Here is a 16,358-nt window from a genome sequence, read left to right on the forward strand (position 1 = left end):
ATTAAGATTCTTCAATAATAACAACAGGTAATTATAATAAGAAAGCAAAAGGCTAGTGAACAAAATAAGTCATTCAGCCCCTCAAGTCTGGAGTCATTTAGTACATTCCATTTAGTAACATCAGTTCTAGGTACTTTAATATTCTTGCCTAATGAACATCTATTATGAATTTTTCCACAGGATACGCAAGTGTTGCCTGAAGAATAATTTACTAGTGCTGAACCTAGTTTAACTGAGAGAACATACTCACTGAATAGCAGCTTATACTCCCTTCCAAAAACAAATGTGGAACTCTACTTCCAAACTTCAAAAGGTGTGTGAACACTCAATTTTAAATGTCTCTAAGAAGCAGTATAATATCAATGTAATTAGTTTATATCTGACTCAGCCAAAAAGATTGTTTAATTTTGAAATCAGTCTCTATGGTTTTATTAATACACAATTTATACATACAGACATATGTTTGGAGAACATAGGTCACTGTCCCTTGAGCCTATTTCACCATTCAATAAGACCATACCAGATCTAATTACTCCACATTCCCACTTATCCATAAGAACCTAACATCATCTTATCAAGAATCTCTCCACTGATGTTAAAAAGTATTCAAAGACTCTGCTTTCTCTTTTGAGAAAGAGTTCCAAAGATTCATAATATTCTGAGAAGAAATGGTCTCAAAAATGGGCCACACCTCATTTTAAAATAATCACCTCTAGTTTTATAAGAGCAAACCTGAAAGGTTTACACTTGAAAGTGTACAGAAATGTGCTAGTCAGTTCCTGGAGTCTGGATAGTTATTCTGAATATTCCATTTAGTCACTGGTTCTGCATTGTCTGAACAGACCAGTTAAAAATGTGCAATACAAAATGATATATTGACACTGAAGAAACACAAAGATCTAGTAAAACGTTAGGATCCTGAGGGCATATACATCAGGAAAGGTATTTTCAACTCTTGCATGTTGAAAATAATGCAAGAGGACCAAGAGGTTTTTAAAATTATGCAAGTTTTAATAGAGAGAGAATATTTCCTCTTTGGGAAGAGCTAACTACAAGCCATCAATATAAAGACAGCCACCAAGAAATCCAAAAAGTTCAGAATAAACTCGCCGAGAGCAGTAAAAAAGTGAAACTCACCATGTTAGGGGATGATTGAAGCAACCAGTACAGATGCATTTCAGGATAGTAAGTAGAAAATCTTAAGAGACAGATGCTTAGGATAGTAGATTTATATAAAAGATGAAGGTGGCTCAGACGGAGTATGAAAACCAGCATGTACTGGTTGAGACAAATGGCCAGTTTCTGTGCTATGTAACCCATTAGCGTTGCTTGGATTTCAAAGGTCTTGAAGAAATTCAAGTATTACTCATTAACCACGAGACAAAAACAATTTAATGATTTAAGTTAACAAGATATAAGGCCAGCTCATGCTTTTGTCCCAATTATAACCCTGGTTTGACTGGCTCAAAAGACAAATTCGTATTTTGTTGTCCAACATTGCACCAGCTGAAACTGAAGCACATTCTCAGAACCAACTATTAAGTGGATTATTCTGGCTCATGGGTGAAAAAAAAATCTTTCACTGTTTCATTCTTCAAATGTAGAAAACACTACTATGTACAAACAAATACCAGAAGCACAACAGTCCATTCTGCACTGGAGTGTCAGACTGATTATATGCTAGTATCTCTGGAGTGAGTTTGAACTTATGACTTGGAGGCAAAAAAGCTACCAACTGAACGATGGCTGACACCCAAGAGGATGAAGTTGAGTACAAACAGGATAGGACAGTGATACAAAAAGACAAGAAAAAACAAAGAGAGAAAATAATTTATTTCGCTCTATAAGCAATGCCAAAGGAAATCAACTGCAAGTATTAAAAATAGGCTGTTAGATTGAATGGAGAGTTTTCATCACTACATTGTCATTTTGATACAGAATCATTCCAACAGATACACTAAAGTCTCATAAGCTTTTTGTCAGTGTTTATTAGAATGAAGCACTGAAGTAAGTTGTGTAAATATGAAGGGGGGGGGCAGAAATAAAGAAAAAAAAACTGATTTTGCAGTCCATCCAATGATTTACAATGTTACTTCACACAAGTAAACCCATACCTTGGTAGGAAAGCCTATTTACAGATATATTCTCAATCTCATTATCCATGTTGATCAGAATTCAACATTTAAAAAGCCTTATGTTTTCAAAGTACAAGTGTTTTTAATTGAGGATCCTGACCATCCAGCTTCTTCCAATTGTGTTGTATTCATTCTTCCCTCTACTCAGTATTCAGTAAGCTTGTGTAGCTGCATGTTTCCTAATATTCATTATCAGTCTCTTGCTGTACTCCTTATGGTCCACTGGTTTCACATCCATCATTGTCGCTTTGATGCGAGATTCATCCTGCAAATATGAACCAGAAACAATTAAAATCTATATCACAGACTTGCTCACTCATTACCTTGTTATCATAGATCACCTCCAGTTGTTCAAATTGCATTCAAATCTTTTTAACACATTTGAAAAATAACAAGTGGTAGATTTTTTTTGTGCTATTCAATCTATTTCTAAAGAATGGCTGCTGGTACAAAACATACAGACAAGCTGCAACAATCTAATGAGTATGACCTGAATCACCACTAATCTTATACTTCCGTAATTCCTGCACTTTGACTTATTGCACTCAAGGTCAAGTTGCTGTATTTATTATCTACTCACTAGTGAGAATGATGCAGCTTATTCAAAATTCCATGCAATTGCTGATAATGCCCTCAATCAGCCTTCTAGACACCCTTATATTTGACTTAAGCTCTGATGTAACACAATTAACATGCTGGCTCACTAAGCTCTCCAATGGGCCAGATACCTAAACTGTGACACAATCCTACCATCTTCACCACACTGTATACACTGCTAAAAACCAAGTTCAGTGAGTTATTAAAAGATGCAGTATGAAGCAGGGTTCATGTTGCAAATGCTACGATTCCAGCTGATGCTAATACTGGATAAGTCAGATCTCAGAGTGAAACTTGGCTAATAGACCTGAATGTTCCCACCACCTTCAAATTATACAGTCCAGTTACTGAGGCTGCTAGTGTACATTTAACAGAAGGAATAAAATGTTCACTAAATAAGGAAAAACAAACTATATCAAGCAAAAGAATGGTTGGGAAAATTTCATTACAGAAATCCACAAATAATTCAAACTCAATAAGCCCAGTATGGTACTTAAATATCCAAAACCTCAAAAAGAGGCTGGGACAACTGCAACTCATTTCATTTCCTTTCAGCAAATTTCTGCGCAGTCATCAGATTTTATTTTCTTCAGTTGGTGTCTCTCACCAAGACAACTGAAGCCATCAAACCGGATTACTATATTTTACTTGACACCAAATACACAAGTTTCCCAAATTCAGCATCCAATAGTCTATCACTCTCTGGTATATGCCACAGACTTGAATATCTTTCTGGGTTACTGTTTTCCTGCACTTCTGGACAGTCACTGGCAACACAACGTTGGTTTTTCTCCCTTTTTTAATAACTGGTTTGTTAAACTCCAACACAAAGAAAAGCTCTTAAAGTAAAGGTTGTAAAACCTCACTAAAATACAGGTCAAACTTTCCAGACTTCTCGGCACCATATTCCCAAGCTCTAGAAATAGCTAAGCACGTTTATTCCCTAACACACAACATATTTAAACTTGAAAATTATACATTTAACACAAAGAAATCAAAATAGTCACGATTCCTGAATTTCACCTGATACTACTGATCAACCAGGCCGAGTGCTTATGCTTTGGAGGAACAGCAAAAGAAACCAATATGAGACCCTCACAGTAAATATTACGACTCCTCTCCTTGGTTGGTCTGCAGAAATTAGTTTTTGGAATTAATGGCAATTCCATAGCCTTATTAGGCAATGCCATCCTACTGTACAAAGATAAATATATACTTCTACATATTGTCCCAAGTGGCTGTATGACTCAATATAACCTATAAAAGCTAAATGAATCCGTTCTCCACTTCAGTACAATTGGACTCCATTACAAAATAAATGGGCAGAATGGAAATTTAAACCCTGGGCTCATTTCGGAACATGTTCCACAAAGTGGTTGCAAGCATAATTACTGACATATTTTCTTATTTAAGCTAATTCAGAACTGGTTACTGCCACATAAATCTTCATTGTGTGTGTGTTATGGAAGATATGAAACATCTCATCTACAGTAAGATCTGGAAATATTTAAGCAACATTTTTCAACAGTTACTTCACTGTTAAATATTGAATACTTCAATCTTTTCAATGCCCTAGAAAGAATTATACATGCATGGCGTGTCAAAAAGCATCAGCAAGCTGTTGAAATAGAAAGAAACACATTAAATATATTATTTATATAACACTACCATATGTTGAAACAACATCTTGAAAAGGTTCAAGAGCCAAGAATTATATGAAAGATACGAAGGAAGAGAAAGAATGTGGAATCAGACATGCAAAAAACTTTTGAAAACAGGTTGGTGGTGGTAAAGCACAGGATCTTAGGGAGTTCAAATGGCACAGCCACAGTGATGGAATTCTGATCAAAATAAGATAGAGATCATAGAAGGTCAGTGTCAGAAAATCAAGAAGGCACAGACCCCAATTACGCAAGAGATAGGTTATGTTGATGCCTTCAGAGGATTTGACAGTGAGAGGGGAAATTGAAACTAATATGAATAGAGGAAATGGAATAAGGCTAACCAAGTGTAATAGTGCAGCCATGGCTGAATTAGGAACAAGTTTAACTTGTACAGGAAGCAAGATGACAAACATTAAAGGCATTGATTAATGTTTGGTGGCTTTAGGGTGGCAGGACATAGGGAGGAAGAGAGGAGACAGAAGACAGAAGAGGAGGAAGGTGCTATTTCAAAGATTCAAAAGGGATTAAACAAACGTGGAGAAGGAAACAAAATTCGAGACCAAACAAAAATTCACACTGAGCCAGGGATAGTCATTAAGAATCCATTTAATAACAGTCATGCATGAGGAGTTGACGAGGCAGCTTGAGGATGCCTTTCACTTCAATTGAAAGCTATTTTAATTTATATAATACATGTTGAGGGGTAGCCTTTTACTGAAAACAGGAAAGTAGTAAGTTAAAAAAGGTGCTCTGCCAGCAGGAAGGTGGAACCCAATCTCATGTTTCCAGAACTCACTAAGAGGGTATAATCTTGTATGGGGGAGGGACTAGTACCAAAAAAATGTACACCTTGTACCACTGGTCTCCATCTTTCAAGTACAAAAAGGATTAAAAAAATATCAATCACAAATTCTTGGTTGCCCTGCTTTTAGTTATTTTGTTTGAACTCAGCATTTGAAGAAAGGGCCAATTCAAATATAAACATATGGAATTTCTTCAAATAGGTATTTGATGACAATTATTTAAATTTGCACGATCCTATTGATTTGCTGAAAATTCTCAGCCTTGCTGGTTCAAATGAGAGGGTGATAATCCAGTCAAATAGCTTGTTGGCGTAGGAAAGCAAAAGTGAACTGCTATTTAATACACATTTTGATGCAGCAGTTACAAATTATTTCCCACTTGCTCAAGGAGACAGTTATGTTTAATAACTACCGTAAAATTCTATGTCATATGATTTTTACTATTCAATAAATGCTTGGCAGTTAAACCGGAGGTCATGGTACTGTAGGACATTAGAAGTCAACAATACAACGCTAATGTCAAAGAAGTTCAATCATTGACATGATAAAGCTAGAAAGGGAAAATTATAATGAAGAGGGTTCTCTGCCTCAAATTCATTCACCATCACTCTGATGCTCACTGGACTATACTGAATTCTAAATGAGCAACATCAGAGTTTTAGAAAAAAAGTCTCACCCTTGCTTCCAAATTCTTTCATGGCACTGGCTCACTTCTCAACTCTCCAATCTCCTCCGAACCCAAGTTATACATGTTCCTTCAATTCTGGACACTTTCAGCACCTCCATTTTAACTTCTCTATAACTGGCAACAAAGCTTTCAGTCACTAAGGTTTTTGAATTCTCTTCCTTTAAGGTAATCATTAAAAACTGTCCAAAGTTTAACCAAGTCATATATTGCAACTTGGAACTAATTTTGCTTGATAACTTTTTCAATTAAACTAACTTAGAGACACTTTAAAAATGGAAGTTGTTGTTTCTTCATCATTCAGCATCTTACAAATTACATATAAAAATAGAAATTGCTGGAAAAGGTCAACAGGTCTGGCAGCATCTGTGGAAAGAATCAGAGTTAACCCTTTCAGTTTTCTCCACAAATGCTACCAGACCTGCTGAGCTTTTTCAGCAATTTCTGTTTTTGTTTCAGATTTATAGCATTCACAGTTCTTTAGGTTTTATAATTTACCGAGTTAGCTGGGAAACGAAATGTACTTTGACACACTGAAATTAACGGTTACGACAGTAAGTTTAAAATAGGATTCAATAGAAGAATAACTTGACAGTAAAAACTAAGAAAGAAACAAGAGACTAAAGATGGAAATTCAAAATGCCAGTATGTTGATTGATTTCTATTATTCTGCCTGCACAATGATAAATATGCAAATCACTTTTGAGACAACAGGAACAGAAAAATGAAAAGAGCATAATGATATAGGTGGTCTGCTGAGAAGAGACATTGAAAGAAGACATAAAGATCAATGGTATAAAACATAGTGAAGAGATGATGGATAAAAGAGAACAGCAAGAATTTTAAAAAAGTCAAAAATCTTATTCATGATTTGAGCCTGATCAGTGCCTGCTACAGGCGGTAGCGTGGAAAACATATTGCAAGTCTTGAGCCATAACTTAAACAACTGCTTACTCCAAATGAATAACTTCTTTGGAAAAATGTATTCTTGAATCTATTTCTTGCATTTTGTTTGATTAAAATTCTGTTCAAGACTAATTCCAAGAACAGTCAGAGATATGAATCGGTCAGCAGGTCACTCCTGTGAAGTTAATACAGTCCAACAGAAGAGAAGCAATTTTCAAATAGTTGGTCAACCCACAGTTTCTATATTTCTAGTGTGTAGTCTTTTGAATTTCTTTTAGAAGGTACACATTTAATATTTTATGCCAGAATCGTGCTCTGTTGTTACACTGCACATAATTCCCTATCACAGATGCTCCTTTTCAAGAAGGATAAATACTTAAAAGGAATTGTAGGGTTTAAAATTACCAGGGCAAACACAGTAACATTTCATTGCTCAGGGAAGTTACTGTATGCAACTTGGCTGCCTACAAATTCCCTGTGCCTACAGTGATTGCAGACACAGGAACACAATTTCAACAAATTCAAACCCCATTAAAATACCAATTTCAACAGCTTGCATTTATATACTGCCTTTAGTGCAAAATAAGCTCCAAGGCATTTTTAGAAGAATCTGGCACGGAACAGTTGGAAGAGTTGAGACAGAGCCAAGCAGGAGTAAAATTGAAAAATCAAAGCCAATTTCAGCCCTCATTACATCATCTGCACCATTGGACATTTAACAGCAGAGAGACCTGGAACTGATGCAGATTCATGAAATGGTCCAGACACTTCACCCTCTCAAACAGCCAGGTTGGAACCTCAATTGGAAAGGTAAACATTAAATACTGAGTTAAACATTTTGGTGTTTTATTTTGCTGCAGGACTATTGAAATATAGGTGAGTGGTATGGCCCTGGAACTTGGTCATACTATATAAAGCTATTCCTGATGGCAATACTTACATTGTACGTTTCAAGTTTGACACGGATCCTGCAGGTGTAAGACCGAAAATTTGCATTCTGGAATATTTCTTCAAAGGCTTGTTCATTCTATGAAGAAAGCAAATATAATGTTACATATCAATATATAAAAAAAGACAATGTTTTGCTGACTAAGGCATGAAATTCAGGTTGCAAGTAACCCCGAGGAAATTCAAGGAAATCTACTTCATTTAATTGTCTTCAAAAGCTTCACCTATAGCAGCAAGTTTCAGCTTAACTTTCTCACGGTCATGTATCTCCAACCCGAAATCTATCCACAGAAAAGGGGAAGGAAAGGAGATGGGGAGGAAACCAGATGCACCTGGCAAATTCTCTAGGAACCTGCTCAAAAAGTGCAGGGTTGTTTCAGGATGACCTTTCCATCCTCTCAGGACAAGTAATGGCATATGTCAACATAATGTTTTGATGTACTGTTAAAAATACTCACCTCAGCCCAAAACTAGAGAACTATCACCAAACAGCTGCGTGTTTCTCCAACACACAATCATTTTTCACTTTAATTGTTTTTTATTTATTGCCATCTGTCATTTCTACCTCGTTGGTTTTGTGTTTATATCGGCACTCGTGCAGAGTGCAGAAACTATAATTCAAGATCACACTGACAACTTTTATTCCATATAGTATCGCAATGGAGCTCAAAGGCTAAACATTCACCTGGAGATTAGCAAATTCTACTGAACATCTTTGCCTGATCGAGTAGGTAAAAGAAATGCAACATGCAATTTGGGCTAGAAGGTTTCACTTGCACAACTTTGTTCTAGCTTTGCTCAGCTATTAAGTCTAGCAAACTCACTATCTAGACAACAATGTGGATGTCTCTCTCCATTTAAGTTCTGTAGCTATTTCTTCACCATGAATCTCTCCTGATCCATCACATCTCTTACCCTTTTCTACAGGCCCACTGCCAGAATTCAAACACACACCTGCAAGATATAAAATACAGGATAATACTGTGGACAGATCTTGGAGACAGGAAAACCCAAAATGCAAAACATAAAAGTTTCTACAAACATATTAATAAAGTTGGTTCATATGTATGGGAATATGAATTTGGAAGTTGTTCAAACAATACTTTTCCAAAACAAAAGCCTGGTTAGTTTTTTAAAAATCCCTGATTTTGGAAACATTAAAGTTAAGAACCCGATATACAACACAGAAGTAAAGAGAAAGGCAGGTCAACATGGAACCTTTCACTGATATCGCTTTAAATATACTTAATTTTAAAAATTTTATTTTTTTGTAGAGCTTACAACATTTTCATTACCATGCTGTCACCTCTCTATTATGGAAGTACAACTTGTCCAGGAAATAGCTAAACACGCCCAACAGATTCACAGACAATTTTAGTTCAGTATTTTGGAAGCGGAAATATGGAAGTCACACCACCTGCATCATATTTATATTACATTTTTATTATATATTTAATGAGTTTTTGAATTCAAACACTCTTGCTTAAGCATTCCAATGTTATTGTATTTTTTTCTACTTAGCCATGTGACCAGAAGAGACCCTCTGAGGTTAAAGAGAACCAGGTTGGCTATAATATAATGTGGTTTGTTGGCAGGAAAAAATGGGTCACCAAGAACAATTATTTTTCAAATACACTCCTACAGGCAATGGAATTGCAGGAGTGGCCCACATACCAGAGTTGAGATGGTGGACGGCATAATGTCTAACCAATTCAGACTCACTTACACAGTTTGCTTTGAATTTTATTGGCATGGAGGATTGGAAAGGGTAGATGCCTCATTGGGAGATAAATTCTCAATTATCCACAAGTATCAGCATTTTAAATTATATGCAGGTTAATGAGAATATGAAAACAAACTTTATATATGGCATCTGTTGCTTCATGGAATATGCCCAAGCAGTCCAGAGACACAAAGGTTTGGACAAGCAGCCATGAATAATGGATTCAATTCAGTGAATGGGAAATTAAAACATACACGTAATACTCAACTGTGAGCAAGGTTCAAGCTTTAATCAGCACACTAATTACTGGTTCAGATACATCAAGTACACAGCATTTCAAACATATACTTAGATCAGGCTTGTCCAATGTGCTTTTCTCTCCCTGTTGTGACAGTCCAGGTCATTACTATCCACATGAATTCCATATATTGATGAACCTTTTGAACTTTGAGTATTATGCTGTCATGCTATGATTTATTTGAACACAACCAAATAGTTCTTTATTTTATGTTGGGAATGTGACAGGGAGAGCAACTTTTAAGTGTGACACCGTAATAAGTAAGAATTTAACAATGATTTGAAAGCAATAAATGGATAATTTAATAATGAGTTATTAACAAAAATGGGCATCAAAATGCCAAACACCGTAGCTAACTAATAAAACCCCTTTTCTGCTACCTCTGTTAAATTGCATTTATACAGAGACACAGATTGGGCCTCAAGTTAAGATCTTAGATTTAACTAACTCTGATCTTATGCTCACCTCTGATAGTGCACACTCCGAATCTGCCTTGATTAAATTCACATGGTTATGGGATAGCAGACCGATTGCCTTTCAGCACTGGTGTTCACCTTTCCCAGCCTGCATTATGGCTAGATCTTTGGTGGGTGGGAAAAGGAGTGTGAATATTGTCTGAGACACATACACACCTTTCCTCCCATGCTCTGCAGGCTTAGGAAGCTCACTCCACCATTGAAGTTACCTGTATTTGGATCCCATTTGGCGAGCCACAGTGTGGCACACAAGCCCAAATTAAATGAATTGTTAAAAAGTAAATTTTGAGAGAACCTGCATCTGTGGTGGTCTTCACAAATATATGCATCTTCTCCCACAGCACTTGACTGTTGCAAAACTCATCTTTTAAATTACCGAAAAATTGAATAGATAAATCTGGACCACAATTAGAAACCTCAAATCAAATTATCACCACTGTAATGATCATAACTTTTAAAAGCAAACATTTCTTTTCCAAAAACAAAACTAACTACTGTCAGGACTGAACAGCAATTGTAAAGGAAAAATAAGTTTAAAATTTAGTACTTAGCAGAGCTCTGGGATCACTGACAGCGACAGCAAAAGATCTGCAATAACTTTCAGAAGTAGCAGAGGTAAAAGAAAAAGCCAAAAATAGTACAGAAAGTTGAACTGCCTAAATCTATAACATGTTTATTTGAACTAAATGAAAAACACTTACTGATTCCTTTAGTTCTCCAAGATAAGTAGCGTTCTGACCAAGAATTGCCTCTGCTGTCTCCTGGAAACATGTGACCCATTGGTTTTCTCCAAAATCTGCTAGATTTATCTAAAGGACAATATTGAACACTGGTTACACAGTAAGCCTGGTGAAGGATAGATCTGGAGACAATCTTTACATACGTCTATAAAATACTTACTTTAAATGACAATTAGATTAGATGAGCTACAGTATGGAAACAGGCCATTCGGCCCAACAAGTCCACACTGACCCTCTGAAGAGTAATCCAAGCAAATATTTACTCTGATTAATGCACCCATCACTATGGGTAATTTAGCATGGCCAATTCACCTAGCCTGCACATCTTTGATTTGTGGGAGGACACTGGAGCACCGGAGTATACCCACGCAGACACGGGGAGAATGTGCAAACTCCACACAGTTGCCAGAGGCAGGAATCGAACCCAAGCCTCTAGCGCTGTGAGGCAGCAATGCTAACCACTGAGCCATTGTGCTGCCCACAATATAAGCACGTACGCACCAACTCAAAAATCAGTCTCAATTGTATATAATTTTTAAAAAATGTTTTTATTGAAAAAAGATTTTTTAAAATATTACAAGTACAAACAATACAAAAAGAGAACACAAGAGTAAAAACCCAACCTGTCCTCGTACAAATGTATAAATATATATAGAAAAATATATAAACAAAAAACCTAAACTATTTAACTAAATAATAACCAACAAATTAATAGATAGTAATAACTCAACCCAGCCAAACAAGACACTCACACATTCACATTTCCTCCTCCCTGAATACTGGACTCTTAAAACACAATCAGCACGGCTATATAAAAGCTTTGGTTAGTGTGGCACATAAATCTGTGTCCAGGTATTCAAAAAGGGCTGCCACGCCTTACAGAAACTCTCAGTTTTGTGGTGTACCATACTTGGGAGAAAATCCAAAGGGATATGCTCCATAACAATCTTCCGCCAACCCAACAGGCCCGGGGTTTTTTTGGATACCCAACCTAGCAAGATATTCTTTCCTGCACAGAAAGTGAGGATATTGAAAAGTATTTTTCATAGGCGCGCCTACAGGGAACGCACTGGGCAGGCCAAAAGGCAGACAGATCAGGTCCTTCTCCATCCTTACACCCAAAATCCTCTTCATTGCACCCGCCACAGCACTCCAGTATATTTGAAGCCTACCACAGGACTAGAGACAATGAGTAAGAGTGCCCACACAAACCTTGCACTTGGGACATGTTGAAGATACCCCTGGTTTAAATTTTGACAAACTGTCCAGAGCCAAGTGGACCCTATGGAGAATCTTCCACTGTAAATCATGGTCCTATTGCAAATTGATATCTTTCTTGCGTTTTCTCAAATATCTTCCCATGCCTCTGAGGAGACTTCAACATCTAGCTCAGTCTTCCACACCCTGCAGAGTTGATCGATCTCATCTGAGGGGGCACCCCCCCCTCCAATTGATGATATAAAAGTACTGACAGAACGTGTATGCTGAACACTGAGCACCCTCCTCTCAAAGTTGGATTTGTAGGGATCGGTCAAAAGTGTAAGGATTTTATTCAAAAGACTAATTTGAAAAAAAATGAAAGAAGTCGCTGTTACATAGCTCATATTTCCGTGCTAACTGACCAAACGACACCATTGAGTCTCTGTCAAATAAATCACCCGTGCAAGACACACCCCTAGCTGCCCAATGCTTGACTCCTGAATCTATCATCCCCGGTTGAAACCTGGCATATCCATTATAGGTGGAAGAGAAGATATTTTGCCAATATTGCCTTCCCTCTGCCGAATTACCTTCCATGCTTTAACAGCGCTCATAATTAATGGGTTATGGCAATATTCTCTAATTATCCTCATTTTGTCCAAAAACAGCAAGCTCGTAAGGGGGCACCTTGCCCGAGAGGTTTCAATATTTAACCATATTGAAAGAGTCCCCATAGGCCCAATCACTCACATAGGATAAAAGCAAGCTTAGGTGGTAGCTTTTAATGTCTGGTAGATCCACTCCCTCAATCTGTGAGGCAACTGCAGTTTAGATAATTTAATGAGAGGCCACTTATGATGCCAAATAAAAGAGGTGAACCAGCCGTTCAGTCTCCTGAATGTTTACGGAAAATCAGGGGGAGCATTCGAAAGGGTATAACAAACGGGGAGGGAGAATATTCATCTAATAAGTGCTAACTAATCCAACTACAAGACTAGAAGCAACTCCCACCTTTGAAGGTCTTGTTTGACTTTGTCAAATAATTGAACAAAATTGGCTTTGAACAGCCAATCCAGAACTGGAGTAATGAATATGCCCAAAAACACAAAAGCCCCTTGTGACCACTTAAATGGGAATTGATATTTGCCCTCAAGACCTAGTATCTTCGTAAGACCACCCATAGGCATAGCCTCTAACTTTGCAAGATTAATCTCCTACCACAGAAAAGGCGCTAACCGCACTAAAGCCTTTTATCAGGCGAGGTACCGAAACTGCTGGATTAAGACAAAAAAATTAGGATATGTCTGCCTACAACAAAACCCTATGTAATTTTGACCCCACTTCTGCAGCTGATATATTGGTGTCCCTAGGAATGGCCTCTACCAACGATCACCAATGTAAAAAACAGTGGCAAAAGGGACAGTCCTGTCAGCAGCCCCTAAAAATGTTAAAATTGCTGGAGCGCACCCTATTGGTGATGACCGCAGCGAGAGGGTCACTGTACAGAACTTTTACTCATCTTATAAAGACTTTTCCAAGCCAAACCAGAGTATAGCAAAGGTACGGCCACACAACTCTGTCAAATGCCTTCTCTGCATCTAGAGAGAAATCACCAATCTTTGTATTGAATGTTGTTGACATGCTTGAATTACATCAAGCAGCCTCCTAACATTATTGGAGGATCGGCCCTTTATGAAGCCCGTCTTGTCCTCTTTAACAATAAAGGATAACACAGTCTCCAGCCTTAATGCAACAACTCGAGAGGATTTTAAAGCCCACATTTAAGAGTGAAATGGGCCTGTATGAAGCAGTCCTCCAAGACCTTCCCTTTTAAAAGGATAAGCGAAATGTTGGCCTCTCTCAGATGGCGGGAGACAGTCATGGCTGTATGAGTCATTAAACATATTAAGCATCAGGCCTGACAATATCTTTATAAATTTCTTAGAGAATTCGCTGGGAAGTCCATCAGGACAGGATGCCTTTCCACTCTGAAGCTGCTTCACAGCCTACTGCACTGATAAGGAAATACTGAGAAAAGACTCTCGCTCAGGGGTCATGCCTGGGAGTTCCAGATCCTTAAAAAAAAAAATCTGTTTTGGTCCAACCCTCAGATTGGTGTAACTCAGTGGACAATCTCTGGAATGCCATTTTAATCTTTTTAGAATCACGTTAGGTTCCCATATCCTTCCCTAATCGCCGTAACGGCTTGAGAGGCACTCCTTTTCCTGGCACGATATGTCAAGTATTTGCCTGGCCTGTCACCATGCTCGAATAACTTTTGCTTTGCAAAGCTACCTCCTTCTTTGCTGTCTGCGTGAGCACGGAATTCAATGCAGACTGCAGAGCCGTAATCCTCTGTAGCTTGACGAACGAGGGCATGTCAAAGTAAGCCTTCTCGGCTGCTTTCAACCATGCTTCAAGGAGACATTGCTGCTCACCCTTCTGCTGCTTCCTACTGGCAGAGTAGGAAATAACTAATCCCCTGGCATAGGCTTTGGCAGTTTCCCAAAGGACAGATGGGCAACTACTCAAGTCTGAATTAGTGTCTAGGAATGCCCGAAATTCCCTAGATAAGTACTCCATAAATTAATTGAGGATAAAAGGATCCATTTGCCGATGCCTCAAACCCCTGTAAAGGTCCTTAATCTTAACCAACATATACACTGGAACGTGATTGGAGATGGCAATATTATCAACTGTACAAGATGCCACCAAGTGCAGGGTTACCAAGGGGTCAGAAAAAAAAACCTGGTGTGACGTCTGTGTGGATTGGGAAAAACACAAAATCCCTGCCTGGAGGGTGGAGACACCTCCAGACATGCACCAACCCTAAGTCGAACACACAGATCTACTAATTATTTAGTTTATACAGAGGGTATCAGGGTCCTTCGGGCAACCTATCTATTGTGGGATCCATGAGACAGTTAAGATCTCCCTCTATAACGATATGCTGGGATTTGAGACTGATCAGTTTAGAGAATGCACTTACCAAAAATTTGAGGGTATGGGCCAGAGGGCAATAAACATTTCAAACACCATATTCTTCCCCGTTTATCAGGGCTTTGAGAATTACAAAAATCCCATGTCTTGAACATGCTCTAGTAACTTAAATGGGAGATTCCTCCTAACCAATATAGCCAAGCCCTTACTTCTGATATTAAAAAAATGAAAAGTAAACCCGATCAAAGCCATTCTGCTGCAGTTTCAAATGCTCCCTATCATCCAAGTGTGTCTCCTGTGACAAAGCAATATCCACCTTCTTCTTTCTAAGACTCAAAAGTACCTTCTTCCTCTTAATTGGTGAGTGATTCCACTCGATATTCCAGGTACACCATTTAATCAAATCATTAGCCACAACATTTAAATTCCAGAGAGGAGGAACTCGAACCACAAATTGCTGAGCCTTAGTGTCACATGATCCACTGAATATTAAAAACTACAAAAATTAAAACCACTACATTTAACAAACCTACAAAGCTATCAAAGATTATATACAACAAAAACCAAAAACAATCCAACTTATAATGCACCAACCGCGTTGAAAAGGGGAACTCATTCCCTTCCCAAAGGGGGCAACTATCCGTCCCAGAACCCAATTTCCCATTCCGCTGCCAAGACTGCAGCCCAGGCGTTTAAACACCTGAACCAGGTATAAGCTGCCCGCAAGTAGGCATCTAGCCATCCCCACCAATTTCCCTCCTCCTAGCTGGAGTCACAGTGCAACCACAAGCAGAAAAGAAAATACACCATGGAATAACAATATGAAGGAAGGATTTTTTTAAAAAAGAAAAAAAAAGGGTAAATACCCCACCCATCCTTTGAAATAACTTAGAAATTGAAAGCACACATCTCAACTGCCACCAAACATAGTTTATACCAAATTATTACCAATTAAAAAAGGAAAAGAAAGCCCCAATGAAACTTCCTCTGTTTTTAAAAAAACACCCAAAGACATACTCCAATAACACTACTATTTGTACATACTAAATTGTTCAGATTAGATTAATTTGTCCACAAAGTCTCTTGCCTTCTCTGATGTCTCAAAGAGATGTACAGGTCCATCTAAGGTGATCTGAAGTACCGCTGGATACCTCAAGAGTACTGAATCCCAAGCTCCTTCAGTCTTCTCTTGACAGTCACAGGATTTTCTTTTCTGGATGACCACCACTGAAGTCCTGAAAGA

General features: G+C 37.9%; 1 protein-coding gene across 1 annotated transcript in view; it reads right to left on the reverse strand.

The window, feature by feature from the left end:
- Positions 1-1,374: 1,374 nt before the first annotated feature.
- rpa1 (replication protein A1) overlaps positions 1,375-16,358 on the reverse strand; it is a 96,523-nt gene continuing 81,539 nt past the window's right edge. Inside the window, exons 15-17 of the mRNA XM_060847918.1 lie at positions 10,937-11,044; positions 7,731-7,817; positions 1,375-2,400 (exon numbers count right to left, since the gene is read on the reverse strand). Of these exons, the coding sequence (XP_060703901.1) occupies positions 2,287-2,400; positions 7,731-7,817; positions 10,937-11,044 (309 nt within the window). The 3' untranslated portion in view covers positions 1,375-2,286. The remainder of the gene's footprint in view (positions 2,401-7,730; positions 7,818-10,936; positions 11,045-16,358) is intronic.

Source organism: Hemiscyllium ocellatum, chromosome 31 (assembly GCF_020745735.1).
Source record: "Hemiscyllium ocellatum isolate sHemOce1 chromosome 31, sHemOce1.pat.X.cur, whole genome shotgun sequence".
Taxonomy (NCBI): Eukaryota; Metazoa; Chordata; class Chondrichthyes; order Orectolobiformes; family Hemiscylliidae; genus Hemiscyllium; species Hemiscyllium ocellatum.